Below are 20,632 nucleotides of genomic sequence, written 5' to 3' on the forward strand. Positions count from 1 at the left end.
TGTGGCCATCGAAGGTTGGCATATTCTAGGTGTCTAGTGGAGAGACGTAAGTTGCTCTGTTTAACCCACAGAATAATAAAATCACTAGATATACCAGTGATTTAAATAATAACAAGCCATCCTGTCAGGTAAATGCCACAAGCCTGCCAACCTGAAGCAGTAAGTTACTTTACTTCATACAACAAACATGTGCTCCAAATCATGAAATAAAACCTGACCATACACTTCTGAAAGGATGTCCACAGATGTCACTGTGACCGTAGGACCTCCTCCTATCTCCTTGGAGGGGACAGATCAATGGCAGTATAATAGCATCAATCTAAACATGATTCCTCTGCCACCACAAAGATCTGTCTTTGTGGTCTAAGCCGACTTTCATCACAGCCCTGGCTAGCCCAATTTTAAAGACTGCTACATGGATGGGAGTCACAGTTTCTGCGTTATACAGGCCTACGGACATCAGACAGCTGGTAGTCAGGTCTCTGGAGTTGCAAAATTTCATAAAAACTGTGGATATACATATTGAATGTTGATGTAAATACCAATAGCTGTGAATGCTGATGATGATAGCAAATGAAAACATATATTGTAAAATTTAGGCATCAACATCTATATTTTTTGTGTGAATAACATGAAAATCTGATTGCAATTATTTGAATGTGTTGCCATCAACCAGTCCATGAGTTTCTGTATTGTCACCGAAATGTCCATGAATTGTTCCACTGCCATTAAACAATCCATGTTTTTTCTGTATTGTCTGCCAGATGTCCTTGAGATGTTCCACTGCCATGAGTTTCTGTATTGTCCCCAGGTCTAGGGGTGGCAACAAACAATTCTGGACCAACCAATCTATGTAATCTATTATAAGGCTTCACAACCTAACAGATTTGAGTCCTTTGTAAAGAAGTCATTTCTAAACTGACAGGCATGTTAATCTGTAAGCTTCAAATTACCTGCAATCAAAGCTCTAATGATCACATGACATATTTCTGGGTATTTTGCTTATGTAATGTCAAGCTTCATCATAAGCTTAACTTGTAGAGATCAATACACCATTTCATTAAATGACATGGTAGCGTCCAAAGCTTGTAATTAACAGACAGGAAACAGGTGAGAGAATTAAGAAAAGAGATCATGATTTCTTGGAGCTTTCTTTTTCAGCATATTTGAATTAAAGAACCCATAATTGTCAACAGAACATGAGTCAACAAAAGACATCTCACCTTCATGCAAAATTTAAAACAAAGAATTTTAAAACTTTACAATTCAGGAAAATTATTCGTTTATCGAACACAGACGAATGATCATGATAAACCTGTATTCATAAAGTACGAAGATGGGAAATCACCCATAAAGACCATGCATTCACTACATTCTTGCCTGACCTCTGATACATGGTAATACATGTTGGTGACTCAAACATTAACCATTTACCCAAGGCAAGAATAACGTATAACAAGTACGTTTTCCCCAACAAGAGGGACCCTCTTTAAGTTTCAAGCCCAAACTCAAGATACTCATGACATGTAACATTTCTTACCTATGCAGGAATTAGGAAAGGCAGAGGCCATGGGCCATTTTGCACATAAGAATGAAACGTGGCCCATTAAAATTTTGAAGCTCACTACTGATGCAAGGGCAGTGACTCATTCTAAATTTATTAAATGGCTAATAATTCTGAAAATGGCCTATTATCAAAGTTCTCTTTCCAAATCCCTTCCTACTTGCTATATTTCATAATAAACCTGTTTAAATCAAGTTACTGAATTGTATGCTCATGGCATTGTTCTTCAATATCAACATGATGAAATGACACTAGCACTGATCAATGTGGCATTCTGACTACCCAGCTTGGGTTCCCTGCCGAGCAGCATCAGACTGTCGGTATTGATTGTAACTAGTAGATATGATAGAAATAGAACCAGCTGGACTCAGCAAAACATTATCCTAAATACACACACCTAAATATACACACAGACTAAACAAACCACTTCACAGTGAACACAGTCAGCTGTACAGCAAAACAGCTGTATCTCAAGGCATTTTGCTGCAGTAAGCTGTATATAGAAAATAACAGATACATAGAAAATAGCAGGAATATCTCAAAGAAATGTTGTTTCAGTTAGTTGTATAGTAAATAAAAAAGATATCCTAAAGCTTAATAAGACACACAGTATAAGCAACCCACCTCACAGTGAACAGTCAGTCATATAGAAAATAACAGTGATATTGAAAATAACAGCTGTATCTCAAAGGCATGCTGCTCCAAATAGATGAACAGCAAATCACAGGTGTGTATAACAAATCACAGGTGTATCTCTAAGTAAATATAACACGCATAATAAACAAACAGGCTGGCACTGGACAGTCATCTGTATAGAAAATTACATCTGTATCCAAGGCAGCAGACTGTAGTAAGTTGCATACAGAGCTCCAGATAAACTTTTAGCCGTGTGGGTATGATACCCATATTTGTAAAACGAAGTGGGTATTTCCAGTTTCAAGTGGGTATCTATAGTTTTAGACGGGTGCAACACTGTCTTATTCAATGAAAGAATAAGTCAAAATACATTGAACGACGCCATATTATAGCTAATATAGCTTTATCCACATGTCCTGTATGAAATAATACATGCTTTACTCTGCATCTGTATTGGTGTAAAACAAGATACCAAGATGGCAATTAGATGATATAAAAGCCATATCTTTCCTCTAACATTTTTTTTCAAAACCTTGTTTCACATCGTGTTGTTTCACTTCCCCGCCATGAGCAGCTAATGTAACAAGTTCATTTAATATATCACTGGCAATTGATTCTGATTGTGAAATACTGTACTTGCCTATTAATGCATCTACCAGTCCTCTAATGAAGTTGTTTTCTGCTTTTAATGCGTAAAAAAAGACACTTTAATCTGAGCCTATGGAAGTGTTTGATCTCACTTGTCCACCATTACCAATTTGTTTACATAAAAAACAGTTATTTGATTGGGGGGCCAATGAACAAATGACTGATAAACCACAATTCATATTCAATTTCTGTTGCACATTTCAATTGCGGTTAGGATTAATCAAGATTTTTTAAACTAGGAATTTTTACAGATGGAAAAACCTGAAGTTTGATTAGCTTGAACTGACACGATACACAAGATGCTTTTGATGCACTGGGTAAATATGTATTGATATTTAGAAAAAAGCATAAATATAAATATTCTATGTTTTTTGACACCATGGCATTTATTTTTCTTGCTTATTTCAACTTTTCTATATCATATTTTATGTGAATATGCAGTATGTCTGTAATGTTAGATCACAGCTGTATCTCTACAGTCAGCTGTATAGTAAATGACAGCTATATCCCCAAAGCAGCAGATGATATCAAGTTACATATTATATCACAGCTGTATCTCAATGGCCTTTTGCTCTCTCAGTTGCATAGTAAATGACAGCTATATCCCCAAAGCAGCAGATGGTAATGAGTTACATAGGTTATATCAGACATGTATATCAAAGCCATGATGCTGTAGTCAGTTATATTGTAAATCAGCTGTATCACAAAGGTACAGTGCCACAGTCTGCATAGTAAATCACAGCTGTATCTCAAGGGAAGGGTGCCAAAGTCTGTATACAGTAAATAACCACTTTATCTCAAGGGCAGGGTGCCACAGTCTGTATACAGTAAATCACAGCTGTATCTCAAGGGCAGGGTGCCAAAGTCTGTATACAGTAAATAACCGCTTTATCTCAAGGGCAAGTTGCCACAGTCTGTATACAGTAAATCACAGCTGTATCTCTAGGGCATGGTGCTACAGTCTGTATATAGTAAATCACTGCTGTATCCCAAGGGTGTGGTGCCACAGTCTGTATATAGTAAATCACCACAGTCTGTATATAGTAAATCACAGCTGTATCTCAAGGGCATGGTGCCACAGTCTGTATATAGTAAATCACAGCTGTATCTCTAGGGCAGTGTGCCACAGTCACTTATAAAACAGACCCGTGAACGTCCCGGGGTAGAACAGGCCTTCAGCAACCCATGCTTGCCATAAAAGGTGAGTATGCTTGTCGTAAGAGGCAACTAATGAGATCGGGTGGGCAGGTTCGCTGACTTTGTTGACACGTCATCGGGTCCCAGTTGTGCAGATCAATGCTCATGTTGTTGGTCACTGGCTTGTCTGGTCCAGACTCGATTATTTACACAGTGCTGAGTGCGGCATTAAACTAAACTCACTCACTCTTATAATAAATCACAGCAGCATCCCAAAAGCAGCACACTGTGAAGTCGGTTACGCAATTTTATCACATGTATATTCGAAGATAATAAAACTACAGCTACTCAGTTATAAAACTACATCTAAACAACATGGCATAGACTTGCACCATTCTCTAAGGTAATAATTAATAATTAATAGTTTAAATGACAATTTCTAAAAAAATCATAAATTACAGACGTGGGTCCTTGTACTGTCTGCTTATCTTGACTTGACTCTTGAAAAGACAGCATTACTGCACATCCATGGGTACAGGATCCAGTACAGCCGTGTAGCAAGGGTCAGCATGGCACTTCCTTCAGATATATATGTTACAGCACTGCCATGTTGCTGTAACTGTTCAACTGGCAGTCTTAACTTTGTGAGTCATTAATAAAGAATACAACCGTAAGTGTGACAAATCTTGTTTATTGCACACAGCGACAGTTCAGTGTAGGTTATCACTTTTTAGCTTGATAATGGTGAAAGGATCGACACACACTGAAATGTTGCTCTGTAATTAACACAAAGTTGTCATCCGATAAAGTTGCGTGCTTCATCATGTTACTGCAAGCATGTCAGCTTGACAAATCAACACCTAACATCCATCTCTTATCTCACTGAACACAGAACATAACACACTGGACTAGTTTGAAAGACATTTGAAACATGAAACAAAAAGTTTAAAAACCAGTTGTGTAAATCTCCACTTTGTGCCCTACTTAAATTGTCCTCTTGACATTGACACGACCAAAATAAAGTCTGCTATAAGGACACGAGGGACACATGCTTCTCAGCTTATTGCCTTGGTCCAGGATGCAGACACAACGTAATGCTTTCACCCAGTTGGCTAAATTAGAAGTTATAGAACTAACATTGCACCACAAGTAGTTTCTGAAATTAGAAGTCATAGAACTCCTAATAAACCAGTCAGAGTGAATCAAGAGTTAGTGGAAGGCTGAGGTCATGCTGAGATCAATCCAGGATTACAACAAAGGGTGAGATTGCAATACCAGTGTTCACGATGGTGTTTCAAAGTAACAGGACATTGGGTCCTGTAAGTTTCAGATGTCTGTCTGACCCACTGAAAATTCACAGGACCCACAGAATAAAGTTTAACAAACATTTCAGATTTGACATTTCTTATAATTGGCATTGAAATTATTAACATTATATGATAACAAACGTAAGATTTCTGAACAACAAACAAGTGTCATATGCCGCAAATAACAACTTCACACAAAGAGATTGTGAAATATTCAGTCAGACACTGGGGCTGGCAGGTTGGTGATTTCTATCTGACGCTGGTAATTCTGCCAGATTTGTCAGAGGGTCAGACACTATTTGTGAACACTGTAATACTGTAACAGAGGGGATGAAGTGTTTTTGAAGGATTTTTCTTCCCAAACTAGCAAGGCACATAAACTATCTGGGGATCTATAGATTTGGGTTTTTTTATGCAGTATTCAAGCCATATGACAGTGGTCTGTAAATATCAGTCTCACAATTCAGTGGTTGACATCATGAGCATGTATCTATATGACAGGGACAGATAGACATACATTAACCATGTCTTTCTGCCCTTTGAGAAAGATATAGGTTGCTGAAGACCAACTTCAACCAGGACTGTGTGCAAAAGACACCTGTTGGTGTATTACAGCTGTTACTGCTGATTACTGCTGTTACTTTCATCATTCAGATAGCAACATGAATATGACTGGAGTATCATGATGATACGACAAGTATGACATGGCGATCATGGTCATGTGGTGTATAACAGGGCACCTGCCCAATACACTCTAGGATGGAACAAAACTGCAGTGTTACAGCTGATGCTTGTCTTCAAGTAAGTGAGAGTGTATGGATTTACATTGCTTGTACCAATATTCCAGCAATAACACAGCAAGGACACCAGAAATGGGCTTTAAACATTGTACCCATGTCGGGAATCCAACCCGCAGATGTTTTAACCAAAAGGCTACCCATCAAATTTGTCCTCTAAAGTTGGCCATAAAATCAACTTAATTTTCATTCTAAAGTACAAAAATATTTTGTTATCAAAACCACTAATGCTTCTACATAATCCTAATAAAATATTCAATGAAAAGTAAAATGAAAAGGTTACCATGTTTGATAGAAAGCTTGCAAGCACTATCCACTGTATTCTCAAAGTCAGTAGTCAAGAACTACACTGGCATTGAACTGTCACCTTCGTAAAAATCATACATAAAAGGAAAATATAAATTTAAGTAGTCCGAGCATGGATGTTAGCTGATAAACAAAGCTGAACGAGAAGCTACAACATATCCAATAATGTCCGAGCTGAACCGTGATGAATGGGTGCTGATCCGGACTCCGTTTGGGTCAATGGAGAACTATTGGAAAACTTCACCTCTTGAGTCTCCTAATCATGTCTAATGGTTACGCCTTGTTTATTATGTACAGATTGTACCCCATTGTTTTAACTCTCAAGTTGATCTCAGTGTGTTATTAATGACATACTAGTGTCTGAGGAAAGAAATATCTTAGGTACAGCCATTCTGAGATTCTGATCACATCACTGATTGGCCAACAATTATTTCGAATGACCATTGACTATACAATACCTGGTGATTAGGATTGACTATATACAAATGCACATTAATAGTTACCTTTGATTAAACATTCCATGACATGATGAATTACAATTACAGTTATATCATGAAATGCTAGGCTAATGTATTACACTCAGAGATCATCACATGTAATTATATGTTTTATATATGTCAGAGAAAAAAACAATCCATTTCACATTTTCTTCCATTTTCTAAGAGCAACTAGGGTAAGAAATTTTGACCAATAAGTAAAATTAATATAAATCTAGTGACTGAACAGAACACAGATCTGAAACAATCACTGAGCCAGAAAAACTATTTTCTAATCTGCTCCAAGGCTGTCGATACAAAATCAATTAACATCAAACGTAATAAATAGGTGACATGATGAAGTCCTGTAATATTTTTGTAATTAAGCTTGTCCTTTTTCACTGAGAACTTGCAATGTCTTTTTCAATTCTCAACACTCAAACCTATGACAATGAATCAAACAATGCTGAAATTGTAAGTTCATAAATGTCCACTACTGAAGATTGTTGCAATGAACTGATGTTACAAAATATGTTTCTAAGCAACCCTTTATTAACACAGCACATAGCCTAACTGGATCTTGTTAAACATCAGTGCTAAAATACGAGGACTTTGAACCCTGCATACTGTAGGAGACGCCATACCTGCATGAAACTGTTCATTATTTTAAACATAATGTACCAACAACATCTGACAATGTCAGAACTCAAATGAGAAAAGTATAATCATTTTCTACGACTACACACCAGGTTTCATCAAGGACTCAAACCCATGTGTCACTGTATAAAAAATTTGAAACAAATGTTATCTTGTAACATATGTTATATTTGGGATTACACTTTCTTGGTAAAGGACAAATTCTAGTACTTTTTTGAGTTGAGTCCCATCTGGGACTTGAAACACTATCTTTTTAAAAAAAGGTGATCATTACTTTTATGCTATTTTCTTAAATTCAGAGATTTAATAATGTATTTTTCAGTGTGATTAATAATGCAGACTTAAGTAAAAGCCAATTCCTCTTTACTGTTGTAATAAATATAAAACTTGTCTTGTCAACGCAAGTATCACCACTATTTAATGATTTCAGATATTGCACATTTCAGTTTAGGATTTATTTGTGACATTTACTGTAGACTTGCTGCCAAATATAAGCTGATGAACAGGTCGAGATAAATCAGCGATGTTGAAAATTATAACCACATATAATGACAACGACAAGAAAATACACAACAATTGTCACAGAAACAATTTGACAACACTTGACATGTACCTCTTCCAGAACTGATGTGAAGCATATACCATCCTAGCATCCCAGCCCTGCTGCCCGAAACACAGCCCTGTGGGGTACATCCTAGGGGGGCGAGGGACAGGGGAGGGGGTGGAGGAGGCCAGACTTGCCCGCTGATGCCGTCCTCACTGCCAACACCATTAATACTGCTCTTCCATCTGTGCTACAACCACTGCCGTCACACCCAGCTCGCTTTGATCCGTCGAGCGCATCACAGATCTAGTTTCTACCAACACGCAGATGACGAACCCGATTCCTAAGGCTGCAGCAATGACAAAAGGCAAGGCAGCCAAGAAAGTCGTGGCGACGAGCGGTGAGGAATTGATCGTGGAACTGTTGTCAGCCGACGTGATGGCTGGTTAACACCAACAGTGAGACCCTGTGTCACACGCCGCAATTTGCACCTCAATTAGACTGGGGAATATCCATAACATCGCTGTCACCTGGGAACTCATTAAACCAGGCTGCCTCACACAACTAAGTCATCATATTGGCGGCGACTACATCATCCGATACCTCACATTCAACTGGTTGTGTTTCACTTACAGATATTTTCCAAGCAGACTCAAATTAAATGCAAAGAACGACGATGGCCTTCAATCCTGGCCCACTTACACAGATGCACACATGACTCCTCTTACAAAATGACAGCATGAAAAAAGATGTCGGGTCATAAAAAAACTTATTGCCACAAGCCCTTTTATCATCTGAATGGAAATTAAAAATCAGTAGCAATGAACTCCAAGCATCTCCAGCAATTGCCATGGTAACCATCAAGGTGACAATTCTGGAATATCTCACAAATAACTGGTGAATACTTCACTCCCTAGTAACTGCAGCTCTCACACAATCTCTCCCCTGGACACGATAAACACCAGCATGTCACCCCAAAGTGGCCAAGCTGTAAAATCAGAATTATTTCCTGCATATTTTTTATTGCCTGAGAGACAGTTATTACCAGGCAAAAACAAACATATTTTCACACATTTGCTTCAATGGTGTATTAATAGAATGGTCATGGGGACATTCAAAACTGATCACAATAAAACACGGACTTCAATACTGACTTGGGTGTATGCATTCCTTAAGGGGAAAATATTCAAAGAAATATAGAAACATCTATATTTGCTGTTTCCATGGTTACAGATACATGGGTAATCTGCAGAAATTCAGCCACGGCAGCAGATAAATAAACATCTGGCAAGTTATTTTTCCAGGCTTACATGAATTACTGTAACTCGTGGTATATTATTATTACAAGCACACTCTTCCAACACAGGCTGGCACGAAACCAAACAGATGCCCATTACTTTAGGGACAGTTAGAAGACATAAATGTAAATGTCACTCATTTCGGCTGCAGATAATATTTTCATAGGAACAATTAGACTTAGGAACACTGTACAAAATGTACATCACATATTGATTATACTACCACACATGCATAGAGTTGGGGGGGGAAGAAGGTGGTGTGGGTTGTTAGTAAGATGTTGTAACAAACACTCTCAGAACTGTTGTACTGACGTTCTTCAAATATCAATTTCCCATATTTGCAATGATGACTCCCTTAAAACCCCATAGCCATAACTTTTCCACCGACTCGCTGAAATAAATGTCTATAGTTGCTGTATATGTCCATTATTCTGCCCTAATTGTTCTACTGACTCCATCAAATACCTGTCCATCACTGATGTCCATAAAACATATTTCCCCCATAACTACTGTACCCATCCACCCCACTAACAGCATTCTTCCGTAATTCAAGCAGCGGCAGAAATAAATCCTGAACTCACATTTGTGACAGCTTCATTAGTTTCAAAATCTATCAGCTTGGACATTCAGACTGAAATAGCCACTGGACTGCACCTGCACTTATATGGTGAACAGAGTGGCTATATAATGCTAGTAGAGCCTGGAGAACCTCCTCCTCATCACAGGGGGCATCAGCTGTCAGAGACATGCTCCGAACCCTAGATGTGCGTGAGAACCATGATTGACTCTCAGACAGTTCCTATGACTCAGGCTCTACGAAGGATCTATACTATCAAAATAATAGATCAGTACATCGCAGACAGTTGTTTACAAGCCCAGCAGGAGCGTCTCATTTCAAGACATTAAGCTCTGGCTCATATTGACCATAGATGGAAAAGTTTATTTATACCGAACTTAATATACCAACACATGTGGAAGACTATCTCTGACAAATGAGGGTTTTAAAATATCTATCGGCAAAACCAGCAGATATTGGGTCTGACATTATCTGGCTACATAATACTCTAGAGAAGTTAAGGAACACCTGATGTTTTCCATATGGCCATTACAGTTAATCTGTCATGTCTTGACAAACTAACTTGAGTCATATGAAACATCATGACAGATGAATTAATGCATAGATGTCAACTCTCATTTAGCCCAATTTCATTATTTCTACCAAAAATTTATGTCAAACATAAATATTTTTTGGGCAAAACAGGGATAAACCTGGCTCAAAAATCATGTGAGATAAAATCTCACATGGGAGCAAAAACGAGATTTTTTCAAATCCTATGCGATTTAACTGTTTATGATCGTTTAGAAGAAAAAGAATACGAGGCAAATAGGACATTGTCATAATCAATTTCAAGTCAAGCAATCCTGAATTGCAATGAATTAAAAGTCTGTAGATCTACTAGCATCACCATCGGTGTCTGCATTCTGGTTGTCATCAAGGTCAACAACTTAACTCTTTCAACACCAGTCAACCAGAGGTACATACTGCCATGACACCCAGTTCCTCCTCGGAGGTCAAAGATGAAGTTTATGTTTATTAAGAGAAAATATCAACTCATATATCATTATTGCTACTACATATCATACACCAGTTGAAAGGTCTAATGTTACTGTTTATAAACATGTAAGTTAATATGACTACAACTTAAATGAGTTAATTTTCATGAAAATGCAGACATACACATTTATATGTCAAGATGAACCACGGAGGAAGAAAAAACTGGAGGGTTTTTTTTCTATTTGTAACATGTCATGATATCCCCTTCAATTTTTCTTTCATATGTTCATTTATACACAATCAGAAAATTATTCTAGAAAGATTTCTGAAGTAATATGTATGGTTGTGTATTTTTCGATATCAGTGGCATTTCGCTTGGTGAGTGAGTGAGTGAGTTTAGTTTTACGTCGCACTTAGCAATATTCCAGCTATATGGCGACGGTCTGTAAATAATCGAGACTGGACCAGACAATCCAGTGATCAACAACATGAGCATCGATCTGCGCAATTGGGAACCGATGACATGTGTCAACCAAGTCAGCTAGTCTGACCACCCGATCCCGTTAGTCGCCTCTTACGACAAGCATAGTCACCTTTTATGGCAAGCATGGGTTGCTGAAGGCCTATTCTACCCCGGGACCATTTCGCTTGGTAACGTGATACAACAGCGTGAAAAACCTCCGTTTTAGAATCTTTGTCTGATAATGAATAACATGTGAGGCATTTCGTTTGATGGCGGATAAAGTTCGAAAGCTCTGAACATCAACAAAATGACTGTATCCTTGCCAAAAGTATTTTCATAGTTGTAAGTAGTGGTTTTATTGGATAAACATTGGTTTCTAATGACGCTTTCTAGCCCCAGTTTGGAGTAAGGATCGTGATTTGTCAAAATCAGACAAGTGACCTAAGACAGCCAATCAGATAACAGCAATAGATACTGCCACCCCCATAAACAAAAAAGAATGACATGACACGATCGAACAATAAAGATTGAAATAGTAAGTTATAATGTTCATTTGACAATTTTTATGAGTACTGTTTTAGATTTTATTCTTCAGTTTATGTGATTTGTTTAATTATGTCCTCTACGCATTGTTAATTTGCTCAATGAGAACTCGGATGTGGACCCGTTGCCGAAGCATGTGTGTGAGAATATTGTTTTTCAATAATGTTGCAGAAAATTGATTATAATTCTAATCTTTCAATAATATATGGCCATCTGAAATATGTAATAAGTGTTGACAGGCAATATGAAGAGTGATAGATTTGATAAATGAATCATATGTTAGTTAGGTTCCTAAAAGTATAAATCATTTTGATGCGACTACTGACTGGTCGATTTTTCAACCTACAGTTCCTGGGGACTGGTGATGTCTTGGCCAATTTTTCGGTGTTGAATGGGTCAAGTTGTTTCTTTGTTTTCTTTTGTAGTCTTTAAGAATTTAAAGATTTTAATATCGAATGAGATGGTTTCGGTAGTAGCCACCCTTTGTGTGATGTTGCACAACACAACTTCCAAATGTGAACTCTGTACACCGTCGCACAGTGCATAAACAACACAGTACTGCAAGGTTCAGAGTTTGACGTATTCCTTGCAGCGCAGCTCATTTTGTGCAGCACTGTGTAAAGATGTTCGATGTTCCATACCAGAAGTTATATTTTGAAGATGTAAAAACTTTATTATTTCTTATCATACAGGTGTGCAGGATGCGATTTTAAATCACTGCAGGTAGATTGGGGTCTGATTTTACAGCAACTGATGCGAAAATCGTGATATCGCGGCCCAAGTCAATCCATGCAAAATTAGTATTAACCTTTCCAAAGAATGTTCTCATTTAACAAAAACATACAGATATTTAAAGAACTTGATATTACACTGTGTACTCACATTAATCAGAATTAATCCATCAACATATAGCTTAATGCGGAATAAAATGTGACTGAAATTTATGGTAAATATGCTCCTTGATAATTCAATTCAATTATTTCTGAAGTATTCGTATATTTTTACCGCTATTGTAGGTGTTTTTCGTTATGAATACGATAAAATTGTATCAGTTGACATCTCTGCAAATGTCAAGTGGAAGTACCAATGTTCTTTTTTTATTGTATAAGTAGTGTGTATATAAAAGAACACAGGGTACTTTCACTTGACAATAGCAGAGATGCCAACTCATACAACTTTATTGTATATATATATATCGTACACATATATAAATTATTGCTAGGGATGAAATACTTCAGCATGATCAAATCCTTAATTGGTAGGGTAAGTGAATGAGTGAGCTTAGTTTCACACCATATTTAGCAGTACTACAGCAATCTTACTGCAGGTGACACCAAAAATGAACTTCAAATATTGTAATTTGAATTCATGTGGGGAATTAAACCCAGATTTTCAGCAAGATGAACAACTTCTCTAACCGCTAGACTAACTCACTGCCCCACTTTCTCCACCCCAGAAATGCCTACTATCCCAACCTGGTATGCAATATCGAGATATTTTAATATACTGACATGATATTGACTGCTTGATAATTCAGTGAAATATGTGCACTTCACTAGCTCATCAGAGCATTCTGCCGGTACATCTTATTGTAGTGTGATTATAACCTGGAAGTGAAGCAACATTCTGTTCATGGTTGTTTATCCAACCTCTGCCACTGATATCAAAGGTGTATGATTGTTTAAAGCAAAAAAATCACGAGTACATTGATTCCTGACAAATCGTAATGTTACACCCTTCATAGCTATTCTGTTTGTACCCATATTTCTCAGGCTGTACCATGTATTTCAATATCTTATGCAACTGCCTCATTATATTTGAAGTCAAATTACCTCATTGTCATGTGATTGCAGGCCTATACCCATATACTGAAAGGTTTTTTTAGTGAAAAAACAATAAAATGTTAAAAAAACAGCAAAAACCAAGAAATCTTCTATGTACAAGCACAGGCTACACACAAGGCTAAATTGTCTACAGAAAGACTTAGAACTGACAGAATGTTTTTTTCAATGTTTCAACCTAGGTATAAATTAATGTGGTTCTTTGTTGTTTTCTTTCAGCAATTTCAAATTTCACATCCAGTGTAAAATAATGCAACTTGCTACCTCAATGTAATGATTAATATATCATGAACGCACACTTCCAGGAGTCTTAAAGAAATATTCAGTAAGTGAAGTGAGTTTGCTAAGAATTAAACATATTTTCTGGCCATGACAACCTCTAATTGATATGTTCCATTGTCAGGTGTTTCAAACACTTTAACAACAGTTCCACAATCATTTGTGTTTGATTATGAAAAAATGATTGTTTGGTCCAAACATCTCTCTTGAGTACCATGTCACAAATATTGACACCCTATAGTAGAGACTGGTAGCTGATAAGAGTTCAGACCTTGTTGTGACCCTGGACCCCACTTGTTACCAGGCAGGGTGATACAGTATAAAATCATTAAATCTCTCGTTGTGATAGCTAGGGATGAATCAGTTCTTCTTGTACCCATTCATGCTGAATACCAGGCAGAGACATACAAGTATGTCTTTTGGTATGATGCGGTAGAGGATCGAAAATACAACCTTCTGCTCTCCAGGTAAATGCAACACTATTAGAATGGAGATACATGTATTTACAACAGTGTGCATTAAACATGTTTAACTTTGCAAAACTTAAAATGTGTATGAATAGAACTCAGTATTACCATTTTCTTTATACCTGATTTCTACGCTTCTAGAAGTTGAAACAAGTACATCTTGTCAGTTTTGCTGTAGCAGATGAAGGGTTATGCACAACTCAAATAAACACAACCTTTTTTCATATGGCTCAGTTATCTGTCACAGCCAAACAGAATCTCCTGAAAAAGTTGAGGCATAAAAAAAATAATTGTCTGGCTCAAAAAGAAACCACAGCTTTTTTAAATGTGTAACAGAGAAATATATCTTCTCTGTCAACAAAATAGGATTGCAACTGAAAATAACTAATAATTGAAAAATCATTAGCTTAAGATGTTTGGTCGGAATAGTTTTATGCCTTTTTCAGTTTCATGTCTATTTTTTATTCTAGTTAGAAGATAGAAATGGGCTTCACATTGTTTTGCTCATGTGGTGAACTGAACCTGTGTCTTAGGCTTAATGAGCCTATCACCTTGATTACAAGACTACCCAACAAAAACTTTTGTTAAAATAATCCTGCTGAAATTATTCCCTTCCAAAGGAACAGCACTATCAGACACAATTAACATTTAGAAAAGCCTGGAAAAAAGATGACTGTTGAACACAATTAGCACAGAGACAAGACAAAACAAAACTACCATTTACATTTTCATCACTTCATATAACACACTGTCTTTACTAGTTCATGTTCTGGAGATTGAAACACACATAAATACACACTTCATTAAACAAAAGTTCTTAAAGACAAATAGAGATCTGTTGTGTTGATATGTGTCTGGCAATACAAGTGGACTATTTTTATTCCTGAACATTGCTGCCTTGCCCTGTTTGTCCAAAGGTAATTTTCAGGAGAATCTAACCTCACCGGGACTGCCACATGCTCGTAACACTATCTTCTAATCTATCATTTTCAAGGAACATCCCCGTCCTCCTTTTTTGACAATGTTGAATAACAATCTATTATTACCCTTCTTACGCATGTGATGCCCCAAATATGCCTTCCCCGGACAAATGACAAATGTTATTGTCACGCGTTATCCAAATTTACCACGATCTGTGCCTTGACGTCATGTGTGACAAGAAGCAGAATTTGAAGGAAAAACTGGAAGACTGCTTTTAATGGTTACCATGGATATGAATGATTCTGAGTTAAATCAATACATTCACCGCTGACTTGACATACTTCCTCAGTCGCTGCCATAAAAACTCATCTTACGAGCTCTTATGAAGATGTGGCAGCTTCACAGTCAAAAATAATTTGAGATTTGCCAATCTGATGAAGTCTACAGCAACAGTCACAAGTTATGTTTACGTGATTGTCATATGTGAATGTCTCCCGTACAAACTGTCACATTGATCACACGGCAGACAGCGGAAGTACAACATAAATATTCTAGAAATTCATTGATGCTCGCAGACAAATATACAGACACTGACATCAACAGTAAACAGGACATTATGTATACATGTGGTACAAAATTTGATTCTTATATCTATATATGGGTATTATCTTCATTTATAAACATGAGGACTGAATTGGACATCAGTCTTATTAATACTGTTGTTTTAACACTGTTGACACAAAATACTGCACACTGGATGCTACCAATACAAAGATACTGACACTGTTGTTTAACAGTATATGTATGATTGAATATTATTGACCTGTGAAGATCTGGGTTACATATGATCTTTTAGTAATCAATGCTTCCCAGAAGAGAACAGACTAACAGAATTGGGTGGCCAGTCTCACTGACAAGGTCATCATGTCCCAATTGCGTAGATCCATGCTCATGCTGTTGATCACTGGATTGTCTTGTCCAGACATGATTATTTACAGACCTCCAACATTATATCTGGAATACTGCTGAGTGCCACGTAAAACTTACTTCACTCTGAATATTACTTTTTACACAATACCTATTTGACAGAACTATATATAAAACAATGGCTGTGTCAATGTTTTCCATTGGCTTTGTGGTACTGAGAAATCCTTACGACTTGCAAAATGTTGTTAGAGATCAGACAAAAAATTAATCAGTTTTACAGCAATCTACATAGCAATCATAATTACTTATCCTTGATTTGTGCTGAATTGACATGATATGGCTAAAATATTGTTGATAAATATTAACTCACTCACTCACTCACTCACTCTCATTTGTGCTAACTGCTAAGTATAGCAATTCTATCCTCTTAATAACCATGATGAGGTAAGTACAGGCCAGTCACTTCTGAGGAAAACTTGTCCTTATTCTTCATTTAGTAAGACAACGGATATGTAATACAATCTTTCCTTTCCGACCTGTAAAAGTTTCTCCAAGGCATATTGCTTTTTCTCCTGATGCATGTAAAACACTGAATGTATATTATATGTGACGTCAGTCTGTAAATAATTTGATCTGAACCAGATTATATTAAGATTGATATTGTCGGCAACAATCAATAATGCCAGACTCTCTTTCATGCTACAAATGAAGTCACCACGTACAACCATTAAATGTATTTCAGTTGATTCTTGTCAGTAGCAAATAATGCTTGGGGCAGTAGGATAGCCCAATGGTTAAAGCATTCGCTTGTCAGGCCAAAGACCTGGGTTTGATTTTCCAGATAGGTACAGTGTTACACTGGTGTTCCTTGCCATATTATTGCTGGGATATTGGTAAAAACAGCATAAAACTAACTCACTCACAGGCTGCTGGGGACCAATTGTAATCCAGCTACACAAGTTGTGATTCTTTAAACAAGTACATGTACACAAACTCTGCTACACAGATCTGTAATGATCTGGATTAGAGTAACCCAAGCCTGTCGTAAGAGGTGTCAGGTGGTCAAACTCGCCGTCTTGGTTGACCCTGTCACCATATCCCAGTTGTGTGTATCAGTGCTCATGCTGTCGATCACTGGACTTTCCAGTCCTGACTATTATTTACAGACCGCTGGAATATTGCTAAGAAGGTCATACAACTAAATATACTCTGCTATAGAATTACTCAAAAGACAGCATTTGTGGAATTAACTCTCAAGATTCTCTTCCAATCATGTTGAATGTCCTCAATGAACCTTCCAACAGCTAATAAGCTAAGTAGCCACATTGCCTAATGATGACTGGTTTGCTGCCATAAAGGTAAGTTGTTCTAATGTGTCAGTATACCTTATTATCCCTGCGCTAGGTTTGTATGAAGAGTCAATATCCCTTATCACTGTTATGGCCAGATATATGATCAAGGAACAAGAAGTCATTTGGGCTGCTTAACTTTAAAAGGCCAATAGCCAGTGTATAATAGCCCAATAGGCAGTTTATAACAGGCAAATAGCCTGTGCATAATAGGCCAATAGCCAGGGCGTTATAGGTCAAAAGCCAGAGTGTAATAGACCAAAAACCAGTGTATAATAGGTATCGGTTTTGTATGCTTAACATAGTAAACAGACCTTCTTAATGATTGTGGTAAAATTTCAGCTTCATAAAATGAAATATTCTAATCTATCTGGTCATGCATGGATGTGTGTATTAATCATGTAAACACAACATGATTGTAGCTAACCTTTCCATTTCCTGGCCATGCCAGCTAAAAATGTTTTGCAGAAACTCTTACAAATAAAACACACAAAAAAAAAACCATTGGGGATAATCAGGGTTTTACCTTGACCTACACAAACTAGGAGCCAACTCTAAACAACCCAAATGATAAAATTAAGATCATGTAAATTAAAGGTCACGGGCAATCAAAATGTCAAACATAATTAAAACACAGTTATTACTTATTCATGGTATATAAAATGCATTACTGATTAAGAAAAAAAAAAAAATAAAATTATAAGCATATAATCACAAATCAAAAGTGCAATATTTTGTACTTGGGTTTACCTCTCTCGAAACGAAGCAGCTGCAATACCAAACCCAATCAGAGTCAGTAGGTGTGCATTAAAGTGTAACAGAGCCTTTTCATTGGCCACTGGTTCTGGTTCCTTATTTACGACAAGGATGGATGTTAATTTCAAATTGTGGTCAATGATTGAAATTGTGCATTGCATTAGCAGACACGCAGGCAGTCAGAGAGGTGTCAATAAACCAGGCTTTGAGTTTTCTCAATGACACAGTCTTCTTATCAAAATCAACATGTTTTTTTTTCATGTAATGAATAGATTATTTACTTGTTTATGTACCAAGATTAGACTACTGCTCACAAACTCATACTCTGGGCAGGCATACTGTTTCAAGCTCCGCGAACCTATTCACTGTAGCTGTTGAAACCACTTTTTCCCCCCAGCACTGGGGAAAAATTAGTGAATTGTTTGAACTCTGATTTCGTGGGCTTTTCTGCATTACTTTTTTTCCCCAACTTTATATGCTGAAATGGCATTTTTTATGATTTGTTTCGGTAAGTACATGCTGAAAGGTATCGGAATCTGCAAAGTTGTGTTTTACATTGCATGTGACCTATAATGAAATTATGAAGTCCACAGTATTGTAAAATTCAATAAGTTTTTAATCACAAGACATTACACTTTTCGTCAAGAATTAGTTCAAGGATTATTATTGATAGTCCCATGTGATACAGAATATTTTCTCAGCATCCACTCTAAATATTCCTGCATAGTGGACACACATCTGCTTCATTCATGTAAAACTCCAAAAAGGTGTTTGGTCCCTTACATTTTTCCACAGTATGGCACTTTTACTTTGACAAAGAGCAATATGCTACATATCTATAATCTAATACCAAGTCTTGAGGTCTACAATATCGTGCCTGTTTGCTTCATGTTATTAATATCATGCTATTTGTCTTCCCGCTCGGACTCGGCTCACCTTATTTTACACATGGTCAATGCCCACAGCTGCTTATGAAATGTGAATACAACCAAGAAACATACAGTTAATTTCAACATTCTCCAACCGCGTTTTGTCTGGTAGGGCTCACCTCTCGGTGACCTTGTGATTACATCTCTTGCGGCAAGTCTCCTGATCCGATACAAAATCAATATGTGGGTATTTTTGCCGACTCCAATCAAGAAGAGCTTTCTTTTCTTGGCACATGTTGCAAGAGGCAAGCAACAGGGACAATCTCTTGTTCTCTGTAATTGTCCTCATGTTGAATAACCATTGATCCTGACAAGAATATCGCTCAGCTATTTCCACACATACAATTTGCTTCCTTCTGTTTTGCATTTAAATTCAACATGACAGCACACAATCTGCCATTTTGGCCACAAGTCCCCAGTACAATATGTATTTGCTTAATCAAAATAGTCTTCATGCTTAAACTTAATCAAAATATACTGAATGTGTCACAGAATGAGTAATGTTTTGGGGCAGAATAACAGTTATATTTTGACCTCATTCTCTTCCTGGCAGTTTTAGGTACTGGACAAGGTGGAATGTGTCAAAACGGATTCAACTTGTTAAAAAGGTTCAGATCCTTAATGTGCCTATCCTATGTATTATGTGGGAAATACAACCTGGATCTTTGGCTACATGAAGAAAGGAAAACAAACTATTACATAACTTAATGTCTCTGAAGGCACGGATTTATTTCACATTTCCAAAGCCAAGTGCCCTTGGCAAGCAAAGTGGGTACAGATAACGACAGTTTACAAACTTGATTATTTCAAAGTTTTTATTATTTTAACTGCATCAATTCTGATGAAATTGAAATGTTTTTTTCAATCAGACTGAGAATTTGTGCAACCATTTGCTCAAAATGCACCCATTTGAGGCTAAATATCAGGACTACCTGAACAGGGCAATTTACTGAGGGAATTCTGAGCTTTAGCCTTCTTACCAGAAACCTTTGCATGTCAAAAGACACAACATATTTTATTAAAGTCTCAGTGACTTTGACTTCAACCTAATATTCTAGGATGGCGACTCATATCATCACTGGACTGTCCGAGACTCAATTATTTACAGACTGACATCTGGTTAGAATCTTACTGAGTGCAGAGTAAAGAACAGCACTGCCAACATCAATTTGTTGAATTCATTTATGTTCCTACCACCACTTTCCACTTGTGATCATAATCATTCTTATTCT

General features: G+C 37.1%; 1 protein-coding gene across 2 annotated transcripts in view; it reads right to left on the bottom strand.

Moving 5' to 3' along the window:
• LOC137256304 (nuclear receptor corepressor 1-like) overlaps positions 1-20,632 on the bottom strand; it is a 99,081-nt gene that overhangs the window by 70,986 nt on the left and 7,463 nt on the right. The window contains exon 1 of one of the 2 annotated variants that reach the window (XM_067794057.1): positions 8,142-8,433. The exons of the other annotated variant lie outside the window; for it this stretch is intronic. Coding sequence (XP_067650158.1) covers positions 8,142-8,221 — 80 coding nt within the window. The 5' untranslated portion in view covers positions 8,222-8,433. Of the gene's footprint in view, positions 1-8,141; positions 8,434-20,632 lie in introns of those variants that run through there. 2 annotated transcript variants of the gene reach the window in all.

This window comes from Haliotis asinina, chromosome 1 (genome assembly GCF_037392515.1).
Source record: "Haliotis asinina isolate JCU_RB_2024 chromosome 1, JCU_Hal_asi_v2, whole genome shotgun sequence".
Lineage (NCBI taxonomy): Eukaryota > Metazoa > Mollusca > Gastropoda > Lepetellida > Haliotidae > Haliotis > Haliotis asinina.